The sequence below is a fragment of the Seriola aureovittata genome, chromosome 23, assembly GCF_021018895.1.
Source record: "Seriola aureovittata isolate HTS-2021-v1 ecotype China chromosome 23, ASM2101889v1, whole genome shotgun sequence".
Lineage (NCBI taxonomy): Eukaryota > Metazoa > Chordata > Actinopteri > Carangiformes > Carangidae > Seriola > Seriola aureovittata.
Genome location: NC_079386.1, coordinates 7,886,383 through 7,910,663, shown reverse-complemented (window position 1 = coordinate 7,910,663; position 24,281 = coordinate 7,886,383). Strand labels below are relative to the sequence as shown.

Here is a 24,281-nt window from a genome sequence, read left to right as displayed (position 1 = left end):
TATTTGTTTTATCATGTTTGTTAATATATTCAAATACAATATAAGAGCATTTTCTGCAATAGGCTACTTGCATGTGTATAGGGTTCAAAATACAAGCTTTCTGTGTACAAACGTAAGTCACTGTGTGCAGTATTTATGACCACCAATAAAGGCAAACCTATTGTATGACGTATTTGAAAGACTGTGTTTATTTGGCTCCAACAGTACAGTCATATGAAATGTCACCTTGAAATATAGTATTGTGTGAACACACAAGGGTATTCAAAGAAATGTCAATCAAGTGGGTAAAAAAATGAGTAACACAAATGCAGAACATATACTGAACAAATACCACAACCAAAAATTGCAGTTAAAAAAAAGCCATGATGTTGATTTTGTTTTGCAGTTTTGCTTCTGTACCAAGACAGTGTTTTATTTTTGAGAGTATGTGGGAATATAATTATTTTAGTAAGGCTGCAGTATATTGGGGGGTATAGAAGTGACAGAGACGAGTACTCATAGGAGACTGTGTTGTCCTTCAGCAAAATGCAGAGGAATACTGAGGATGTGACTTAGTCAATGAACCTAAACCAATACTTTTATTCTGAAAGGTTTTGATGAGTAAACAGTGATTAACATGTGTATGCTATGTTTCTTCAGAGGAAAACTTGACTCATGGCATTCCTGTAACTATAACTAATACACAGATGTCACACAGATATGAGTGAGTCATTTTGGAGCTCCTCACCAGCTCTGCTAATACTGACATGGAAATAAATGTTTGAAATCTTTTGGCACTTCTGCTAATAGCAGAATAAAACTAAATCTGAAACTTTAACAAGGAAACACAACAATCAAACAAACAAACAAAAAAATCAATCAAATAAAAAAAAGAAATCAATAAAAAAATTAGCTGCACATGCTAAAGATACAGCACCTTGTGAGAACAAATACTGTAACAAAGGCTGGACGTCAAAACACAAAATAAAAATAAAAAACATTGCAAAAAACGAAATAGTAAATATTAAGTAATGGAAATAACACTTTAAAACACGAGAGAAGGGACAGTTCTGAAGCGAAAATAAACCAATCTAAATTGAGATTTAATGAAAGGTCCGCGTTTATATTTGTTTCTTCGTCTTCTGGTAAATAAACATTTTCTTTCCAGGTAGTGGTATACAGGGTAGCATGACTGAACAAATGGAGCTATAGAGATCACAGTTACGTGATATTTCAGCTGCATTTGATGCTACACACATTAACCAAAGTATAAATTGCACTTCTTGTCAAATGAGCACACATTTTAACAGTACATTAATAATCCACTATACATATATCAAACTACATTCAATGCAAAGAGGAGAGAGAGAGAGAGAGAGAGAGAGAGAGAGAGAGAGAGAGAGAGAGAGAGAGAGAGAGAGAGAGAGAGCGAGAGAGAGAGAGAGAAAAAAAAGAGAAAGCATGAGAAAAAGCTGTGATATTTAACACGGTTGCATTGGCTGGGCCTGTCAACATTCAGGCCATCAGTACTTTGCTGTCGTAGTTAGCTTTCTGACACACTAAATTAAATAAAAGCAGATGTATTCCATCGTAAGGCCTATAATCTGAAGTGAATACACACTGTAATTTGTAAAATGACCAACTTCCTTCACACTGTATCATTTGCATAACATGCCTTAGTATGATCCAAAATTCTTCATATTAACAGAGACGCAGCGGAAACTGACATCAGAAGCCAAAACAACTGAAAGGAATGCTGTTTAGAACCAAAATGCCTTCATTTAAGAAATTATAGAAAAATAAATAATGTACCACTTAAAATACTTGAAACAAATACACAAATATATGCACAAAAAAGACTTTAAATTGTTACATACATAAAACCCCAACAACAATAAAGAAACCTGTTGTGTAGTTCTTGCCACTGGTAGAGCACATCAACTGAGCTGATGATGACCTACGATCAGTTAGCACCATTATAATCTATACAGATGTGCATCCATTCTTTATAATGATGAGATGAACTGTACAATCAAACAGAAACCATATGGGAATAAATCTTCTCGAGTCCACCTGTGGTTGCTGCTACATCACAACAAACTGTTGGTTTTTTTTTTTTCACCTCTGCCCTTACAGTAAATCATTCATGCATATTCCTAAAGTTGAAGAAAAGAACTGCGAGTATCACCTTGCATAGCACCCACTATGTCAGAAGGCAATTTGAATATAAGTAATGTGAAAAGATGACTAAACCGTGGTGGAAACCTAGCTCTGACCTACTGCTCCATTTATTTTTGCTCCATCTGATATGGAATGTGAAATAACTGGCCACCAGTTAGCTTGTGGTTTATTAATGGAAATTGACTCAACATTGTCTATCAAATTCAGCTTTTCTGGCACTGTATTAGCGTGTTTTCATTATGTTTAAGACAATACGTAAGAAGTGTAACGCAACTGAGACTGTTCTATTCAACAAAATCTGCCTGTGTGTTCAGCTAAATCTGACTGTTGCTTTGTTAGAGCTGAATGAACCCCCCCCCCCCCCAAACCCTGCATGAAACAAAGCTGGATGTTCAGCTCCTCTAAAACAATGCTTATTTTCAATATCTAAGAAATCCATAAGTAATAAATTGTGTACATGCAGTGAACTGACAACACTGTACAAACAACATCCCATACAACAAGTCCAGAATGAACAAGTAGCATATTTGTTACGGTGCTGAACAATGAGCTTCTTCAAAACCACGAGTTAGATCAGAGGCTGTACAGTCAAGGTGGACACAATCTTACTGTATGCTCGGGCGAAGCTATAACCTAATGCTATTTCAACATCCTGTAAAAAGTCATGTGAAAAACAGTGCGCGATGTGTGTCTTTTCAATACTCTCAAACACAGCTTAACCCTTCTGAAATAAACACCATTCCAATAATTAAAAATATGATATAAAGTTGTACATTTCTGATAAAGGAATGAATAAAAGCTTGAGGCACCAAAGGCTATTATACACAAAATACAAACAATGTTTAAGAATGAGAGCAAAAAAAAAAGAGAAATAAAACAAAGAAAAAAATATGATTGCATTCTGTTGACGCTCTCAGTAGACCCTGAAGCGTTGCCTGTCAGGAGAGGCAGATGCTCCAGCTGATCTCTATGGAGATCGATGAGCGACTCTCCTGCAGAATCCATTCCCGTGCTCAGAGGGGGTCCCGAGCAGGCCTGCTGTCCATTCTCAAATCCTTTGCGAGCCCGATTTGTTTTTCCTGTCGGTGCAGTGAGCCTGCCAAGTTCTCCCCTCTTGTCTGGAGACGTGTGCGGCTGTTGGGGGCACCACACTGATGATGCTGAGCCACGAGTGCAACGGTGAAAACCTGCTGATATCATACCCTCTGCAGGCATCACCACAATAAAGCAACAATAACCAACAGCTTTACTTTCTGGGGATTTTCAGGCTACCAGCCATGGCGTGACTCCCTTGGGAAGATTAAAGGAAAGCAAAAATTACTAATTCAGAGCTCTGGGTTTGTTTTTTTTTGTTTTTTTATGTTAGTGTTGCTGTTTTTTTTCTGCAGAAGCCATGATGCAACCACAAAACAGTGACATGTATGTACAACACATATAAATATAGTTTCAGTACACTACTCATGCTTTTGCAGGGGTCAGGGGTGCAATGTTCTGTTTGGCACAGTCTTTTTTTGTTGGTTTTTTTTTTTTTAGTCTTCTAGAAAATGGTGCTGCATGAATGGTTGGTGAGCTTGTTGAGACGAAACACAAAACACCTAGCGTTTGGTGTTAGAGAGCCAGTCCAGATCCCCTTCCTTTCACTTCCTCCTCCTCCTCCTCCTCCCACGTCTCCTTTCACCCCTGCGAATCTGGCCGGGCTGCGACGCTCCAGTCTGAGCCATGCAAAGACTAAAGAGACAAGTTCTGCCGCCAGCCAAGGATCTGAACTCCACCACGATGTGGATGTGAGAGAGCAGACACACACGGTTTTTTTCCACACGGCGATGTGAGTAGAAGCAGCTTAGGGCGTGAAACTTGGGATGGTTATCTCTTTTTGTATCATCGTACACATAGACTTCTTGTTTCTTTTAGACTATTTTTCCATAAAAAAAAACTATAAATACCATAAAAGAAGCATTATTTACAAACTCCATGCGTTTCAGGTTAGAGTGATCACTGCAAGAAAAACACAGGAGAGAGAACGACATGAAGATGAAGACGTTTTCATTTGGTTTCATGACTGAGTTGTACAATCTGAGTGAGATTTTTCACATACAAACAACAGTATCACTATTAAGACAGAAAACCCATGCAGACATAGAGAAGCAGAAACCCACATGAAAAAAAACTGACACAGAGTGAACAAAATCTTTCTACACATACTGCGGTTCTATGATTGAAGTCTGTCATATTAAAGACAGAATATAATCATCTTACCTTCTGCCAGCATCCAGGCATTGGTAATCCATCTGGGCCCTGTTTAGAGAAGAGGAGCAGGGAAGAAAAAGGCAACTGTAAGACTGTAAGAGGAATTGGAAGGTTTGCTGTTAGTAATACATGTAGATCACACATGAGTGCATTTTATATTAGTACACATAAGAAATGCCAGATTTTTATACATATGCCCAAATCACAAATTGGGAGATAACTGAGACTAAGAACTACTGCACTTTTCCAAACTGTGTCCTGGCAGGGAAATTTTGCACCCGCACAAATTGCCAAATCAAAACTTCAATTAAATCAAAACAGCAATTAAAAAAAGGTGTTTTTCTCATTCATTCATATAAATCATACTCTTTCTTTTACAGTTGAAATGCAGTTCTGTGCCGTCTCAAATGTTTAACTGTATAGGATTTCTGGGCATTGAAGTCCATTGCGTTAATTGAACTGTTTACATCACTATGTTGAGATATCTAACATGTAATTACATTTAGCAGTTTAGGGAAGGAAATACCAAAATGCAAACTGCACTAACTTAGTCCTTCAAGGTATTAGAAATGGGACCTCAATCAAAATCCCCTCCAGGAGATATAAAAGTGTGAATGTGACTGTGCTGGTTTGTGTATCTGCATTAACAGTGCAGATTACTTGTTTACTTGTCACTTCACTTGACTTGCTTTTGACTGTATCTGTGAATGTTACGATCAACTTGTATAAAATGACATGTGATTCATGCACGCAATGCACAGCAAAGTATTTCTCATGCATGGCAATACATGTTGATTCTATATGTTGGTTTTGTTTTAGTGTCCCCACAGATGAGATCCAGAACATTAGCAAAGTGAGCTGGGAAAAAGTAATATGATTTGGGGACGCTATAACAAAAGCAGGTGTTTATCTTAATATAATGTTATGGCAGCTGGGTCAAGTAAATGAATGAAGATGTAATTTAATGAAATGACATTTGTGACATGTGAATGTTTTTCTTACCTACCTACTATGGTTCTTTCATTTCATTGTTTACACACAGTATGCCTAATTACAACCAATGGTATTTCAAGACTTTTTCAGTACTACTCATATTTTTTAACCACACTGTTAAGAGCCTCCATGCATTACACAGCATTGATTCAGAAACAGAAAACATCATTTAAAAAAAAAAACCAATCACAAATTCATTTTTATCTGCCTGAAAAGATCTGGAGCAAATGTAATCTTTGGTTTCTCTCTTCTCGTCATGGTCTGGCCCAATTGGTACAAATACAGGAAGGGAAAAGGGAAGTTAACATAGTAAAGGAGGGGTCCGTGCGCCCGTAGCATGGGTAACTTATCAGTAAAGGAGTCTGTGTTAGCATCAGGTTAAAAGGTAACTGGTCCATGTAAGAATCAGCAAGAAGGAAACGGGATTTTAAGCAGAATGTTTTCTCCAGTTTTAATCAAGGGATTGAAAGGATTCAGTTAGAGGGATAGAATTACATATAGCTTATATCTATAATCATATGTTTATGTTGTATATTTGACTTGTGATAATGTGTGTAATCTAAAAAAAAGGCTGCTTGCGGTCAGAAAGTTAGTGAGGTAATTGTTGGTGTGTGTTTTTTTTTTTTTTTTTTTTTTTTAATAAATGGATTGTAGTTGTATGCGTAATTCAACTAAGGTGTATTCATGCTTGGCGAGCTCTCCGGTCATGCATGGTTTTGTTTCAGTAATGACTGAAGGTGAGAGGCATGCATGGGTAAGAGGAGCAGGAAAAAGAGAAATACTGTACCAATTGGCATGGGGCATCCAGCCCGTCCAGACCTGGCTGCCCTGGTTCCCCCTTTTCACCCTTAAATCCCCGGAAACCCTGTTTGCAAAGATGACCTAGGAGTGTTACTGGGAGAGAGGTGGACGACCCTGAACCCCTGCATCTGTCCACTGTGGCAGACACAAGGGGCGGGGACGTGAGAGGAGCTGCCCTGTGAGCTTGCCGATACCACAATCCAGCCCAATTATATGTTTTCCAGTTTCTAATGGCATGTTTCTGTGTCTGAATTGCAAAGTTTCAGGAAAGTAATAGACTCTGTGTTTCAGTTGCTGTGGTCTGATGGAAGCTAGGTATCTGTTTCGCCACAGGGCGCTCATCCTCTTTTGGGACGACTGCTCTATACGGCTGGGAGAGGATTTCCATCTCACAATTGGGACATACCAATGGGCAGGGTGCATCTAATCCAGGGGCACCCTGTTCTCCTTTCTCGCCCTTAGGCCCTTTTTTGCCCTTCTTTCCCTTCTCCCCCTGTGGATACAATGGTTTGGTCAAGTTAAAATCATTTTTTGAACATTTGGGACAGCACTGCTATTAGGAGGGGAGAGATTAAAAAAGGGAGAATATGGTCCACAAAGGAGAAGGACACATCGTCAGTGTTAGATAGGAGGGGATACCAGACAGTACTGGGTATTCTAAAAACATTCCTCAGGACAGGAAGAGGACAAAAAAGGGGAATGATACAGTGGGAAGGAGTGGAAAACAGCTGATCGCCAAAAGGGGTGTCAAGGGCACAAAGGATGAGAAAGAGCAGCAGGGAAAAAACCTCCAGAAAGACAAAATTAAATTTACTACACACTGTTCACAAGTTCAAACTGTATCCCTTCAGAATAAAAGACGGGTTACAAAATGTTAGTGGATATAAATGAAAACTGAAATTAAATTATGTGAGAAGAATATTTTAGTAATAGCACAGGAGCATTTTCAGCCATGATGAGATGAAGTGGGTAATGTTCGGTATATAATTGTACTTGTAATGGTATGAATGTGCAGCAAAGTGTAACTATATTATATCTATATCTATATATAGATATATTTATATATCTATATATATCTATATATCTATATATATGTGCATGCAAGTGTTGTAAAAAACATATATTAGGACTCATAACTCTATTAAAAGTGCTATAGTAGTGCCTGTTTATTGTGTTAATTCAAAAGTAGCATCATAATCTGTCACATTCAGCGTTGCCAGTTATTGCCAAATACCTGAGTGAAGCAGTGATAGGATCTGTTCTGTGCTTTGAAATGATTGGTAAATACAAAGATTCACACCAAAGTATGTTTATCTGTGTGTTCCAAGGAATGGGATACAGTTTCTCCAAGACATAAAAACATCTAAGAAAACACGTCAAAAGTGTTAGTAAATGTCAGACATACAGATTACGCATTGGAAGATAGAATGTAATGTTTACACAAGCAAGGGAAGAGTTATCAACAGGCTCAAGAATTCAAGGAAGTGAAATGTTTCAGTTTATGTTCATGCATGGGAACAACAGAAGAAAATCAAATGTGAATTTTAAGAGCCTGTTGTCAATGGACTTGTTTGATCTAACATGTTGAAGTCACTTTTGGATGCCTAAAGAATGACATTGGACTTTTGATTTTGAGAAATGAGATGGTAAATCATTCAAAGGTGGAGAACAAAAGCTGATTTGAGAGGGCTGGATATGATATTATATGCAAAAGCAGCTTTACATTGTATAAAGCTCCAATTGGTTTGAGAGTGAGAATATCGAGAAGTCGCCGCTGCTACAAAACAAACTTAAAATGAAGCCAACTTGAACCGTGTTCAAAATATCTGCAAAAATAAAGGAATTCATTAGGATGCAGAAATATAGATCTCAAATAATTTAAGTGTTTATTCCTTCCAGCTACAATGTCACCACGTGTCGCAAACTACTTCAGTATAGAAACTACATAAACCCCTCCACAATTCCTGTCACTGTCCATTGACATCAGTCCTCTGTAATGTTAAGGGTTTTAATCGACAAATCACTACAGCATATCTACATCTACCTTTTCTCCTCTTTCCCCAACGTCGCCTTTCTCTCCCCTTAAGCCTGGCAACCCCTGCAAAGGTACAACTCCACTTAATTACTCTGGCTCTACTGAGCAAAGACAGAAAAGGGGTTTCCTGTCCTTACAGAGCTGAAAAAAACACAACAGGATCAAACTAAAGAAAAAACATCCGAAGCTTAGAGAAGGAAAGTGAAAAGCAAAATAAACTGAGCTCAAGAATGAGTGCATGGATGTGCAACTAGAAATAATTGCTATTGTTAATGCAATTGGCTTATAGATAGAAAAATCCCCCCCCCCCCCCCAAGCATTCCTATACTGGAAAAAGCCATTTGATTCACTGTTACATCATTGATCCTGGTGGCTTTTTTTTGTCTCTCTGCCCTGAGCAAATAAAGTTATACACACTTACATCCAAGCCTGGTGTTCCGGCAGCTCCCTGAAAATAAACAACATATGCCATATCGTCACACAGCAAGAACTACTAGAGACAATATTTAAACTGTAGCAAAGATGGTAGAGGTGTTCCTGAAGGTGGTGTGGAAGTCAGTTTACTTAAGTGTGCCATTGCGATATGTGGGGAATGTGCCAGCTCGCGATGTGTGATTTATACTGATGCCCACTTTAAGTAAAATCCAGAGGAAATGCCTCTGAACATTAAGTGTGACTGGATCATTTAATATATGAGACCCTTTATTAGTCAGTAACTTCAAAATGCAGCACGCTACATGTGTGGCTGTTGCTTTTGTTCAACAATTTTTAGCTCAACTGGTAGGAGTTTGTGGCTCAATGTTAATCGCTTGGTCTCCTCTTGATCCAATAGTGTTGGTTTTTAAAGTCTATTTTTTAATGAATCAAAGGTGCTGCTGACTTATTTGCATGATATGATAATATCCTCATCAAACTTACAGGTAGTCCATAAGGTCCCCTTGGTCCTGGTTCGCCTGGTGCTCCTCTCTCACCCTAATACAAATGAATCAGTGTTACAATAATATAAATCAAACGCCATCACTTTGAAATGAACTAGTGCTATTAACCCCTAAAATAAAAGTTACAATATATTGTATCCTCAGTGAAAAAAAGGTCAAAAATAGAAATCCATCTTACTATGTCACCCTTTGGCCCAGCAGGACCAGCTGGACCTGAAGGCCCATCCATGCCCTGCAGAGAGTGGTGTTGTCATGGTGAGTTTACATCATTGGAATATAGCTGGCCTTTCAAAATAAAGTTGATTTTCCAAACAAACAGCAGATGGAAAGCAAGAATCATGTTTAGCATCCACATATGTACAATATTCCCACGTGGTTTGACCTACAACCAGCACACAGAGCTACGGCTGATACACGTGCATTGGCCACAAAGAACATTTACAACACTGCTGACACAGTTAATGTATGAGTGTGTGTTAATGCTGAGTTAATGCAACACGGGACAAACGAGAGCCTTGAAATGCCTGCTGTAACAGCTTTGTGTATGGCCCCATTCCTGTGAAGTAAACTCAGTGTGGCTTGTTTGCTAAGATCTAAAAAATCCAACAGAAGCTTATGTAACTTTCTTTCCAGTCACAATGAAACACAATAAAAGGAGGTGACGTGGGTAAAAAGTCTGAGGGAAAAAGGGGGACTGTATGGAGGGTGAGAGGGAGAGAAGTAGAGAGAAGTTGGGTGGTGAAGCCTCTTGGTCACATGACACTCACCCTAATTCCGGGCTTGCCGTCCAAGCCGGAGGCTCCCTGTGTGGTTATGGAGGTATGAGTGACATGAACAAGGCGGGATTAGTACCAGATGAACACTGTTATTAGGACAGGTTGATGGCAGGGTTTACAACAACTAAATTACACTGTGTGTGTGTATGTGTGTGTTACGGGAAGCTAGTCAGCCCAGGAAAATGGACATGAGGACAGAAAATGGAGAAGACACACACACACATACACACACATACATACACACACACACACGCAAACACACAATCAACTGTGTGCACTAACACACAACCAAAAATCTGACAGAGCTAAAATAGAAATAAGGGTTTTATATGGATGTCTGATGAAATAAAGGCTCTGTGGCTGTAGATACCCTGTGGTGCATGGCTGTACTTACAGGGAGACCCAGAGGTCCACGATCCCCTTTGTGTCCCAGTTCCCCTCGCATACCCTTCACACCATGCAATCCAGGTTCACCCTAGGAAAGTGAGGGGGCGAGGGAAGCAGGGACAGGTGACACAGTTGCTGTACCTGCAGTTGCACCTGTATGTGTACTCACTCCTTTGGTTCATCCTTCACCCTTCAGTCAAGACTTCCCCTGTGGGTCTTTGCTTATATGCTTACTTTATATTTACTCTCTTTAAGTCTGAGCTGCTGTAATTGTTATCTGCTGCTTCACCAGTGAAAGCCTAATATCTGCTATGTCTCCATTAGTGGCAGAAAGGAGAATTTAATAGACTGGTAAGTCTTTGAAGATAAAGGAAAAGTGTTTGCCACATACAGATATCTAATCTAAATGCTTCAAATGTTTATAAAAATTGCTTTAAAGAGAAGCTTTAAGGTTCATTCTTGACTTTGGAAAAAAAAACACAAGGAGGAAGGCCATGAGATCCGATTAAAAGCTTTGGAAACAACAAGTAAGATGACTTTGAGGTCTTCTTGTGTTGAGAATTTCTTTGTCAAAGTACCTTAAAGATGCATTAAAATGTGATAACAAGTACAGTATATTATAATGTGTATCAAGCATTTAGCAACTGCACAAGGTGTTACAATTGTTTAAAAATCAAATCAATCAAACACGTAGAGCATGTCTCTGCAAAACCTGGATTTGGATAATGGTCAAAGGAACTCAGAAAAGTGCCTTTCTTGGTTTAATTACTGTCATACTGACTCCAACCTTTTATGTAAAGTACTTGTACTTTTACTTTGACATTTACCTTTGGTCCAGGGAAACCATGGGGTCCCTGAAAAACATCACAAGGCAGAAAAATATTAGTTTGCAAAGCACCTGGTCGGTCTTTTCATTGATAATCATCCTTTATTAATATTTGTTACTTTCTACAGCGGGACAACTAGAACAAGTGCAGCACGGTGAAGTTTCCCACAGGCACAAGTATACGTTCTCTGCTCCATGTTCTACGTTTTTGTTTTTTGTTCCTAGGTGACTTTGTGAAAACAAACACAAGTCAAACTGGTATACTGGGCCACAACTATTCAGATGAAAGACGTAAACAGTACCTGACTGTTAGAAGCTATCTGAGGTCAGTAAGTGAAGGAAAGATTTATAATTGACTTATTGTTACATAAATCATAGTGATCTATATGTCTGTGTGTGAGTGTGTAAGTGTGATGTAACACCAGCACAGTGACGCCTCTTTTCATCCTTGAAACAAAAAGACAACATCAAACTATAAACAGGTTGGGCTTGTTCACGACTGGGAGTAAATATGTTATGAGTGACACATTACACAGCATTATACTGACGGTATAGGAAGCTGCTCAGAGGGCTCCACCTGCTAATATGGTCATGAATCCCTGTTTGTAGTTTTAAGTTTATATTATTTGATTAATTGAGTACTGTGATGTGCCAAAGGTTATTGCAATATATTGTCCACTGATGATAATTGTTTTAAAAACTCACCATGGGTCCTGGTGGTCCATGGGGCCCTGAAGGCCCTGGAGGGCCGATAATCTGCAATATATACATTTTAGTACCAAATTATGGTTCAACTAGTGTATAATATTTATATGTATTATATACTGTATATATTAGGAGGATGTAGGATTTCACTTTACAAGTTTGCAATGAACAACATCTCTAATCTCTAACAAGCAACTGAATATATTTATGGAAAGTTGAGTCTTTAATGTGACTTACTGAAGGACCCTGAGGACCAGGTAGACCTAGATCTCCTTTTTCTCCTTTTACCCCATTGACACCCTGAGGAACAAAAGCTTCATGACACATGTGTAGTTTCTATCTATTAAGATAGACAAACATTTCATGTGACTATAAACATTTCAGACTTCTCAAAGGCCGTTGTCTTAGAAAATATTTGGAGAGAAGATTTGTAATTCTTACGGGTAGGCCAGGTAAACCAGTTGCTCCTTTCTCCCCTGAAGCGCCAGGCATTCCCATGTCTCCTTTTGAACCTTTGTAGCCCTAAGAGAAGAAAGCAAACGTGTACACACAGACAATTAAAAAGGAACTATTTTAATTATTTACCCTGTGGATATTTAAGCAAATGCATATTGTATGTCCTTTAAGTGTAATTTTGACTCAAATCCATAGTCTTAAAAACCAATTCAAAATCATCTCATCTATACATGAGAATATAAGATCAACTCACTCTTTCTCCATCGAGTCCAGGGAGACCAGGCATACCACGATCCCCCTGTGACACATGACAACATTTTTACAAACACAATATGAAATGCAAAGGCTAACTGACTTAGCAACTGCTACGTTATGACTTTGTTAGCAAAAGAAAAGTCAATGTGATATTCACAGACAAGGGAAACATACATAATTTTGATTCAGGGGAAGCAGAATTATCATCATGACAAAAAGTGCAGCAAACATTGTTTACCTTTATACCGTTTGGTCCTATTGGCCCAGGAGGCCCAGGAGGACCCTGCACAGAAAGAAATGCAAAAGGAGATTTTATCACAGTTTATATATTTTATCACATCTGAATTATACTTCTGCATGGGTCTGCATGATCAGGTCAGTATCAAACTCTGGTGTGAATGACACTACAACTGTATTCAGACATGGAAAAAATAAGATGCATTTCATTAACAACATAAGTGACCATCACACTGAAATAATTTGCAAATAGCACAAAAATATGTTAGCAATCAGTTCTGAACTTTGACCAGGATGCTCAGCTGAAAGACACATGCTGAAACATGTTAGCTGGAATACATGGATATATGATTATTATCACTGACAAAATGACATATTTTGATGTTAGGATGCAAGGGTGATCATGTAACAAAACATCAGTTCTATGACAGCCGAAGTAAGATTTTTTTTTTTTTTTTTGGGGGGGGGGGGGGGGGTTATGGGAGTTAACCATGTAAACTCATGTAAGATTCAGTGATTTGGTACTAAATGCTACTCTGCAAATGTAGCAATACAAATTCAGTTTCAGAGAACAAGGATGTTTCTCAAAAAAATTTCATTCCAGTTGTAGAAACGCTAAACATTCTAATCTTTTTTACCATGTTAGCCAAAACAATATACAATGTTGTTTTTAATCACTGTAGTACCACCTTCACAGAGTAAGGAACAAATAAAGAGGGATTTCTCAAACTCAGTCGACTTGAAATGATTTTCTATTATTTTAAATGTTTTTTTTACCAAGCTACACTTAGCTTACGTAGCTTAAACACGATAATGGTGCTAGAATGTGTGACACTAACCATGGTCCACTAAAAGAGGTTAATTTCCTACTATGCTAAACAGAGGAGACAATAGCTACACTTAGCTTATGTAGCTAAAAGACTTATAACTAAACACTGGAGTGATGCTAGACTTTCTGAACATACTAATTTCCTACCATGCTAACCAATACAATAACGTTGCTTTTATCACTTTGGTATACAAACTTTAGTGTCACCTTCACAGAGTAGAAAGCAAAGTTTCAACAGTTTCCCCTAGCTTATGTCTGTGCAGCTTTTTTCATTGAAAATAAATGATATACATAGAACTTAGCTTAGCTTACAACTTAGCTGATGTCAGGGAAATAGGTGAAATTCTTAAAATGAGATACTGAATTTTCATTATATTCATGATGGGGGTGAATGAGCTGCTGGGGTAATTTCCAATTGTTTCCCCTCTCTTTGCAATGTATACAGTTTTTCTTTGCTGGAATAATACATACATTTAGGAATATGCAACAAGTACTATAAATGCAATACTATAACAATAAATGTCTTCAAATTTAAAAGATTTTCACATGGCGGCAGAACATCAAGTTTCGCTAATAAAGAATGAATTAAATTAGAAATTTGAATTAAATTAAAACAAAAGAGTCATGACTGCAACGTACTTATTTTGTACTATGATTTTGACCATAAGTGGATGGAGTGAATTTTGGAAAACAGACATTCAAGGAGACAACCAGCAAAACAGGAAGCATGAACGGCTGATCACAAAGAAGCATAAACGCAGCACTGAATACAGTTTCATTCACTGTCAAGCAAACATGTTGCTGGGTGAGGGAGCACAAGCGCAACAGGGCAGTGCAAACCGGTGCCTAGGATTGGGTTGGGCCCATGCGAGGTCAAAGATGAATCACTTGTGGAGATGACACAATACACAGAATACTCAGAGCCTATTTACCGTTACTGTAATAGTGGTAATCTTCTGCAGTGGGCCAAAGGAGTGGAAATGGGGAGGAGATGAGAGATAAGATTTCAGAGGTCACACAGAAAAGAAACCTTTGTGTCAGCACATTTTAATAAACCTTCATGAACTAACAGCTGTTACCTTACTTTATCTGACAGAACCTGAATCATGTTGAATGAATGGCATTGTACTTTCATACAAGGAATAGATTTAGCATGCCTTATCTTTTACACGTCGTAAGCATCTATTTGGCATTTTGGAGTATGTTTGGAGTATTTAAGATGTGGGTATGGTTGAGAAAGATCTTAGTCATTATCTTAGTCATTATTACAAAACAGAAATATCAACAAGAGCTACATCAATGATGAAAAGCAAATGCTTAAATGCCCATCCACCATCCACACTAGATATCCAACCTCTAGTTGCAAACAAATGAATTTAGCAGTCCTTCCTGCATTGTAAACAGAAGCAGAGCTGCAATGTGACATACATCTCTGAAGCAACAGAAATGTGAGAAATGAGCTGCATGAAGTAATGACTTGTCTGACCTGTAGAGCCTCCTGAATGTTTCCATTGTAGTCGATGATTTCAGTGGCTCCTTGGTCTCCTTTCTGCCCAGGGGGGCCCTGCACATGGTTAACATCAAGAAACACATTTGAAACACTTTTGCATGTCGTTCCATAACTGCACATTTGATTCATACAGTACATAACATCTGAGAAATGGAAGACCAAGATCAGGATTGAATGCTGCCCCCTGGTGGTACTCTGTGTGTGTTTATAGGAGTAGTAACTGGCTTTCTGCCAGCAGAGTAACAGCTCCTGGGAAATACATTTTTTTGTTGTTGAGTATGAATCAGAATGCAACATCATAATAGCATTAAAGAGAGGGGAGAATAGAGGCATTTATCTTATTTAATATAGATGCTTACCTTCGGGCCAGCGGATCCCAACTCTCCTTTATCTCCAGTCTCTCCCTAATGTGAGTAGACAAACAAAAATCTTCAAAGCTCCCAAGAACTACCAGAACTACTTGTGCTACATTCTCCTACCATGATGATCCCAAATAGGTACTATGATGTACAGTATAATACTGTCTTTTCATCAGCAACATTAAGTATTTTTCAGATAAAGACAGAAGTGCAGAATAAATATAACTTTATTTTATTCAGATTTTGACATTGGACAGACCTGATACAATATTTAACTACAATAATCCTACTGCTACTATGGCAAAAATCTGAACGACCCCACCTGCACTGAATCCTACTTGCAGCTTATATGATTTGCATCTGTTAACTACTTGGATTTAGCATTTTATCTTTTAAATAACAAAATAAAAACTAAAAGTAAATGCATTCAAGACTAAACAAACCAGTGATCATCCAACAGTGGAAATTCAAGATCTGGAGCACCTGCAAAATCTCATTAGCTGATTCTAACACCAAGATGCTCTGTCCACCAGATTTAAAGAAAACATATCTGCCACACTCACCTTTGACCCTTTAGGACCAGGTGTACCAGCCTCTCCTTGTGAACCCTGCCGTGAATAGGAAAACGTAATTAACTAAGAGTCATGGTTTAGGGGACATTATTTTAAAAGAAAAAGAGAAAGAAAAGCTATGTACTTAAAATATAAACAGAAAACTGAAAGTACAAAAGAAGCTCTCTTTACAGGTTCAAGCCAAATTCATCATAAAAAATTCAATGCAATTCATATTTCACAAAGGAAATATCATCAGCCTCTCTTATTCCTCCCGAGAGCGCGACACAGTCAGCTTCACTAAAATAACCAGCTTTTAATATGCCATTACTGCCAGGCAATAGAGGAGGTGTTTATTTGAACTCTGGCATTGATAAAGTCGGGGTTTCACTTTTGGGGTTTCTAATAGCATGTGAAACAGAACTCTGTGTCGTCTAAGTTTAGACTGGAGCTTAAGCTACCTGCTGGGTCAGCGCCAGACATAAACAATGGTAAACTCATTTACTTTTGGTTTACTTTTACACAGACTCCAGGGAAAGCCTTGACTTTATTACAGGCTATAATTGTTTAGCCAGCTGTTTTTGTTAACATAACTGAATATTGGATGAATTGAATTGCTTTGGGAATGCATTTTACTCTCGCTTATGAGTCTGAGAACTTTCTTATGTGTGCTTTGAGCAAGGAGGCTCTAGATGGCAGCAAAAAATCAGTCAACCACATGGGTGAAAAGACTGCTACACGGGCACACATATGGGAATGCATGCACATATGAGCAAGAATCACTGACCTTTGGTCCAATGGGTCCAAGTTCTCCGCGCTCACCCTTTCCTGGTGGCCCGTGGTCGCCTCTCTCACCCTGAGGAGACAAAAGAATAAACTGCTTAGCAACTGAAGTGTGTAAAACCACAGTTCTCCTGCAACCTGGATTTTCTCAGAGTTCTAGAGAACTGCTGATCGAGGCTCAGTTTCTTTTTATTGTCAGCAGAGGAGCTATGATGCATGTTCTGAACATCAGGCATGATCCAATTTCCTTAATGATATACAGTATTGACATGACTAAGGAATCTACAACAAGAACATCCCGCCCTTCTCATGGGTTTGCTTACTCAACACATTTGCATTGTATATTGTGGCTATTTATGCTGACTCAGCACAATCTGCGCTGCTGGTAGATTGTGACGTTTGACAAGGTTAACTGTATTTTTTTGAAGAGAAACCCCAAACAAACATCTGCATCAAACTTTCTTTGTCCTCTAAGTTGTATCTTTTAAGAAAAAATGCAAATCCTTTGTTGTACAGTTGTTTGCTATTGCTCTTCATGTGGAGTGACTGGAGAGAGCCAATAGATGGGGATGTGGTATAACTCACACACGCTATTACTTCATTGTTGATACTTAAAACCGAGTGAGACTCAATCATTATTCAGCAGTGTTGAGTCAATAAACCTTTGTCTTTTTCTTTCCAAACAGCTGCTCAGTAATGATAACTTAGAGACTGAGCATTGAAAATAAACAGTTTGAAACATTTTGAATAAAAAAAAACACATTAGGTAAAACCCTGCTCGTCTCAAACAGGTCAGGAGAACCTAACAAAAGGAAGATGAATATATCTTGATTATCAATGCACGACAAACAGCCTGATGCAAAGGAACAATGCAAACAGTAATTCTTGTGTGTCTGGATTATCACCGCTGGCTCCACAGTGGGATAATGTCACGACTCAAAGGGAGCGGCAAAGGATTAGCTCATTCTGACCACTTCCAAGTGACATTTAGAAGAAACAGAGGCTTAATCACCTTGGTAAAACGATAATAATGGATAATTAGACCATAAACTCTCAGGAATTAGTGACTTCAGTGATGATCACACTGATGGGATGTGTCAAAGCTGTTGCATCTCATTGTCAGACTTGAATTCCCCCCCGGTCACACTGAGCAGAAAATACTTCCTCTGTTGCAAAAAATACGATCTCTGCAGTTACTGTGGAAATCTGAAATCACCCACCTTAGTTCCTGGGAGTCCGGGAAGTCCTGGCTCTCCCTGGGGACCGAGGAATCCAGGCTCACCCTGAATAAAAAAAGAAAAAAAAGAAGCAAATATTACTCATTTTTGCAGAGGGTATTTTTGGTGTAGCGACAGCTCCACTCGCTGCTGTTGAGCACTGCACACATACACAAGATGCATGGGCAAACATATTTGATACGACAGGCATGCATTTACTGCTCACACACTTGCTGGTGCACACAAACACACACGCATATATACACACACACACCCCCACACTCACCCCCACACACACACACACACACACACACACACACACACACACACACACACATGCATAGATCAAACACATAAACACAAATGATCAGTGGCTTGTTAATTTATCCCCTAGTTTTACAAACATTAATGACTCCTTTTAATGACACACAGGTGTTCTGCTTGAGTGTGAGCAAAATCCAGGTTCTCTGCCACCTTTGAAGAAGCTTTCACATTTTTGCATTTGCACTTTCACGTTTGAGGAGTGAGCTTCCTGTGTGAGGGTGTGATGCACGATTTGTTTTGATTTACATGTCAGTTGATTGCGAAATAACTTATTTGAAACACATGAATAAACCATCTGCAACCAGAGTTCCCACCTACAGTAGTTCAGACGCTCTGGAAGCCTTTGGATTGGTAATGAACACTTACTTCACAAACTTTGAAATTTTGATTGGATAAACAGTGAAGAATGTGGAGCAGAACAAAGTGCAAGCCAAGCTCAGAACCCGTGAGTGCTGCGTTAGCAAAATATTGTTAGAATCCATCAAGCATTCAGGCCTTTTAAGTAAAAACAGGAGTATATAAAATATAAAATGAAAGGGCTTTTTACAAGGCCAGCACATTACAAGCATACAAAAAGAGAAAAACCAACATCAAAAACAGCAACAAGCATCATCTCATCATGCTTGTTTCAGCATTCCTTACATTCAAATGTTATATTTCAAGCTAATGATCCTGAAATACACTGAGGTGGTTGCTATTCTGGCAGTGAATTATCATGTGCCGTTTGTGCCTTTAGTTTCACCATCTGCTGTTGTTCTTTTATGAAACAGTTAAAAAAAAAAAAAAAAAAAAAAAAGCAAGCTCCTTAGTGAAAACAATAAAAGCCTAGTTTGAAAAATAAATAAATAAATAATCAAATAAAAATCAAATTTCCTCTCCTTAACACGCAGTAGTTTTGACACATTTTGCAGCGAGCCTCTTGATGCCACTTCCTGGAAGTAGACTGAAGTGTTTTCCAGGGTTGCAGTGGTGTGATCATTAATTCATAGACCTCTATGGGATTCACAAACCTTAATGAGACAGATTTCTTGCTGACTTGTGGCACGTTCAGATCCAAAGCATTGACTGGTTGGCTTCGTCAGTTTGCCTAAGCTCCTTACTTTTCGCTGCACTGAATGTACAGGTATTACTGTGGCTCTGTCACCGCAGCAGATGTAACCTCGCTGTCACGGTACAAATCCCAAACAGCAGGGAAAGCAAGATTATGAAACCTTGATGTGTCATACATAACGCATGACAATAGGTCAGCTGAGTTTCGCTCTGAACTATGCTGCAGACGGGCTGAAGCGGATGGACAGGGACAACACTGGGGGAATGACTGGGGGTAAAAACAGCGAAGCATTTACCTTTATCCCCGGGAGTCCAGGCAGCCCTGGAAGTCCTGGCTCTCCCTACATAGGAAGAGTGTGACATGTTACAGCCAAGCCAAGCTAAGCTGAGTCAAGCCTCATCTGTAGGCTCTTTGGGGTTCTATTAACTTTACACTTCACAGTTTTTCTGGCTATCTGCTGCTGTAATTGCGAAAAGTGGTCTGCTGTCCATGAGTGTATGTTGACTGTCATTTGCTTGCGGTAAGCACTAGTAGAAGGTACTGCACATGCACTTTCATACCAACTCATGCAACCATGGCTTGACAGCGAGATTAGTGCTTGTTATAACACTCAACCCTCCACAAGTGCAATGGAGTTTTAGTTTTATGATTTTATTGGTTTGGGCAGGTGTGAAAAGTTCTAGTTTCTGGAAGGAAAAACTGTGAGATACTTTGGATTAAAGTTGCAAAAGCTGATTGAGAGAGCTGCCGTGGCTTCAAGGTCGTTAGAGTTTGGCAGTGCGAGAAGTTGAGAGTTGGCCTATTTCTCTGTTACCAAGGTCGGAACTCCAGACTCCCATTATACATACAAGTTTGAGTAACGCACAGTCACTTAATCCAGCTGTGGAAAAAATCAGAGGTCAAGTCCCTTGTGAGGCCTCTGCGAGACTTTCAAAACAAAATTTCTGACTCAGGATAATTTAACGCTCTATTAAGACCATTGTATTTATGGCATATGAAAAGAAATGATTAGCGCCGCATGAGAATGATCAACTGTAACGGCACTCTGGGGATCAGAGAGAGGGCTGTAAATTTCCATTGTGGCTAATGAAAGCATTGTAAAACTAATGAATAAAAGTCTTTCTTGTGGACTACTACATCACCAACACTTGCTGAATGCCATCCAAATGGTAATATCTAATAGGAACAACAACTCAATCTCGTGATGGCCGATATGATGAGAAATATGATTTGTAAGTGTGTCAGCACAAGCAGAAGGTCTGTAAAACGAGAGATAAGATAAAGCAGTCAAAAATTAGTTGGGCCACAAGTGTTTTCTTTGCAGCACAGCATAAAAAAAAGACATTTGCTAAAAGCCCTTCTGTCAGTCTGGAACCAGTTTGTCCAAACAGAGAAAAGAGAGGGGAAAATTAATGGGGTGCAGCACTTGGGATTAAAAAGTGTAATTAAATGCGGCACTGGTGCAATCTTGGCAGCAGGGACAAGTAATGTACTTTATTTTCAGGAAAACAGCTCCTCTTCTGCTGCATGCTTGTTTTATTAGTATCTCATCTGCAACTGCTTCTTCAACAGTATTCCCCCGATTTCCTTTGTTGGCTTGAAATTTAGTCAAACACTAGAATAAAAGCTGGATGGGAGAAAGAGATTGAACAAACAAACATTGCTTGAACTGGAAAAAATGTGTGTAGTCGGACGAATGCAAAGCAATGTAATGGGATGACCTGGCTAGACTCTGACGAGTACAGGTCACAATAAAATAGAGCAAAAACATCCAAAAAACATCCAAAAAGATTTAGTATATCCAGAGGTATTAGTTAAATACCTGGGACCCTACATAGGCTCAGACCAAGTATCAAGCCAAAGTAAATGTAAAATGAGTCGGAGCACTGTGATGAACGTGTCAGGTTCTGCTCCCCCATGTACAACCATCCTTATTACACTTTTAACAGCGAGGTTCAACTGAGTTTGAAATGCTCATGTCAAAACTTGAGCTATTTTATCTTGCGCAACAGACTGGAGCTTCACCTTTTTCCATTAAAATTTTTAGGTGAGTGTAGTCACAGTGAAGAAAAGTAAAGAAATGTTTTAAGAGAGCTGTTGCCTGTTGAGCTATTTCTCTTACTGTATAGTCAAATATTTCAACTATACTCCCTTATCAATACAGAAAAAACATTATTAAGACTAGCAAACACTACATATTCAAGTGGATATAACTATGGTTAGTCCTTATGATCACCAATCACTGATTCATCTATTTCTATCCATCAAGCTACCATCATCTATCTGCAGTGTATCAAGAACAATGTGAGCCAAGTGCAATATTACCTTTTGTCCACTACGTCCAGGCTCTCCAGGTTCGCCCTGTAATACATAGTAAGAGTGTTTTTTTTTCAGCTGCTTCATTTCTGGTAATAAGTTAGTGAGTAAAGTCCTTGTTAGCACTTCTAGTCTCCCAGTCCTGCTTAGTGCTACCAGCTAATTTCATTTGATGAATGCTAGCTTAACCTAGCTAACAGTCATTTAGGCTATAGCATTATTAGTATAGTGATTTATCAACCATATAAATCTTACTCTTCACCATAATTAGCAAAATTAGCAAGCTAATGTTAGTTTTGGAGTCTGTTGAGTTAGCTAAGTGTTATACGATGAAGTTATTTTGTGTAAATATGTAGCAACAGATAATCTTTATGTAAGAACTAGTTAGTTTGTGTTATGCAAATCTTTTTAATTGGCTGTTTGGCTAAGTTTGAACTTACAAACAGCTGGTGCAACTATCTCCTAATGCGCATCAAGAAACAATGAAAAACCTTTAGTGTTAGCTTAGCTCTCACCTTGATGCCTGCTGCAGAGGAGCCCGCATCTCCCTAAGGAAAAGATAAAAACAACAAAAGTTAGAGAGGTACAACTTGGAAAACTGTCCAAAAATGACAAAGGGTATTATAAGACTCAATGAGGCTTTCTCTAAAATCACAACAGGAATGAATATTACTGTGCAATTATATTTACAAAAATATGAAAAAAGCCTTCTTTTACTAAACAATGCAGAACATAATTTTGCAACTGCTGCATTTACTGATTTGTCTGGACAGAATTGAGTGAAAATCTAATTAGAAAGAAGATTGTCTGCTACTCTAAGCTCTGCTCAGATTAAATGTACCTTCTCACAAAAGTTTGAGCGAGCATTTTCATTACGGCAGTGCTGGGAATCATTTCATCGTTTTCACACTGTCAAACTGTGCAGCTGCATACTGGTGATGACATGAGGGGTGAAATCTAACACTATAGAAGAAATCCACAACAGTACAGGAGGTAAGAGGCCTGATAGATATACTGTACTCACAGCAGCTATTTAAACCCTTTTTTCAAAGCATCTCTTCAGGTAGGGTATTGAACTAAGAGGAGACCGAGCTACTTAAATCACATTTTTCCAGCAAAGTCATCCAGACATCCAGAACCAGGCCCTTTCTTTTGCGTTGCATTACTACTGCAGTGTACAGTAAAAACAGACATAAAACAAGAGGCCAATATACGTAATTATGGGCGGTTGGTGGGAAAAGGGAGTGGGGAGAAGGAGACGGGGTCTGTAGATCTGGTGTGGACTGTGGTTTCACTACACATACGCCTCACGCTCAGAAGTTGCTGAAGGAATGCCTCTCGCCCTCAGCTTTTTATGGGAGTCATTACAATGCATAGCACACAAGGCATGTTTAATTGCAACATTTTTTTTCTGCAGACAATAAACTGTGTTACTGTTTACAGCTGGGTTTTGTTGCATACTCAACTGCATCTATCCCTATCTTAAAACTTATCGTTCTGATTTTTATATGGCCATTTTCACAAGTCCTTATATATTTTATTAAGGGTACAGCTGAGGTGAGAGGAGACGAATGAAAGGCATAAAGTAAAGACGTTTTTGGTCACATACAAAAGAAACAACATGGATGTCATGCTGTGGTTGACATAAAAATCATTACAAAAGAGGAAACTTTATACAGAGGCCCATTATTCTGGCGTTTTTGTGTCTTGATTGAATAATTGTTTCAACAAAACAAACATCAAAGTAAGAACTGGTTTACACCTGTTGTTATTTGGCAGGGTTATAATTAAAAGAATGTCTCACATCTGTACTCAATTGTTACATCTTATACAAAAAAGAAAATACAAAAGATCTCACCTTGTTAAACTCGTAATCAAGCTATGGACTATATGTAAGCATAATTAACTTAGAAAAAAAAATCTCAGTAGGATGAGATCATAAGGAGCTAATAATGTGAAAAACAACCATTTACAGCATGATTTACACACTTTTAATCAAAAAGCCTACACGCCCCATGTGAAGAAAAGTATCAGAGAATTCTACACAAGCAATTAACACTTCACTCCCCTGCTGCTGAACTGATAAATACCATCGGCATTTTCTTGTCATGACAGACCTAACACAAGTGACACCAAGTTCAGCAACCAAGTGAGAGTTTTCACTGGTTTCATCTCTTCCAAATGAAGTAGTATGAGATGGAAAAAGTGGTGGAGTTGGGAGGTGAGTTGAGGTGTGGCACAGAGTGCTGAAATGTCCCAACTGGGCCAATTACCACGGTGAGGCCACAACTTGTGATTTAACCGCAGAGCAGAGCAGGATGGAGAGCTGTCGCCACAGCTCCACTTCATTACAGGCATCCAAAACTGTCAGTGCATATTGGCATTTAAAGATAATAGCATGAAGATCTTATAATGTATGCTTGGTAAATCAGGCATTTTTCCAGATGTTTGCCTGGTGAGAGCGAATGAGATGGAGAGAATTAATCAGCGAGCAGTGAAGCCGGAGCTGAGTTGTGACAAATGTA

At 38.8% G+C, this 24,281-nt stretch overlaps 1 protein-coding gene across 1 annotated transcript in view; it reads right to left on the bottom strand.

Moving 5' to 3' along the window:
• Positions 1–170: 170 nt before the first annotated feature.
• Positions 171–24,281, bottom strand: part of LOC130164805 (collagen alpha-1(XXV) chain) — a 145,455-nt gene continuing 121,344 nt past the window's right edge. The window contains exons 16-39 of the mRNA XM_056369776.1: positions 22,272–22,304; positions 21,766–21,801; positions 19,736–19,780; positions 18,069–18,131; positions 16,853–16,921; positions 16,078–16,122; positions 15,515–15,559; positions 15,132–15,209; positions 14,578–14,601; positions 12,818–12,862; positions 12,578–12,622; positions 12,310–12,390; positions 12,106–12,168; positions 11,869–11,919; positions 11,165–11,191; positions 10,345–10,425; positions 9,942–9,977; positions 9,353–9,406; positions 9,155–9,208; positions 8,658–8,684; positions 8,246–8,299; positions 6,608–6,694; positions 4,417–4,455; positions 171–4,155 (exon numbers count right to left, since the gene is read on the bottom strand). Coding sequence (XP_056225751.1) covers positions 4,153–4,155; positions 4,417–4,455; positions 6,608–6,694; positions 8,246–8,299; positions 8,658–8,684; positions 9,155–9,208; positions 9,353–9,406; positions 9,942–9,977; positions 10,345–10,425; positions 11,165–11,191; positions 11,869–11,919; positions 12,106–12,168; positions 12,310–12,390; positions 12,578–12,622; positions 12,818–12,862; positions 14,578–14,601; positions 15,132–15,209; positions 15,515–15,559; positions 16,078–16,122; positions 16,853–16,921; positions 18,069–18,131; positions 19,736–19,780; positions 21,766–21,801; positions 22,272–22,304 — 1,185 coding nt within the window. The 3' untranslated portion in view covers positions 171–4,152. The remainder of the gene's footprint in view (positions 4,156–4,416; positions 4,456–6,607; positions 6,695–8,245; positions 8,300–8,657; positions 8,685–9,154; positions 9,209–9,352; positions 9,407–9,941; positions 9,978–10,344; positions 10,426–11,164; positions 11,192–11,868; positions 11,920–12,105; positions 12,169–12,309; positions 12,391–12,577; positions 12,623–12,817; positions 12,863–14,577; positions 14,602–15,131; positions 15,210–15,514; positions 15,560–16,077; positions 16,123–16,852; positions 16,922–18,068; positions 18,132–19,735; positions 19,781–21,765; positions 21,802–22,271; positions 22,305–24,281) is intronic.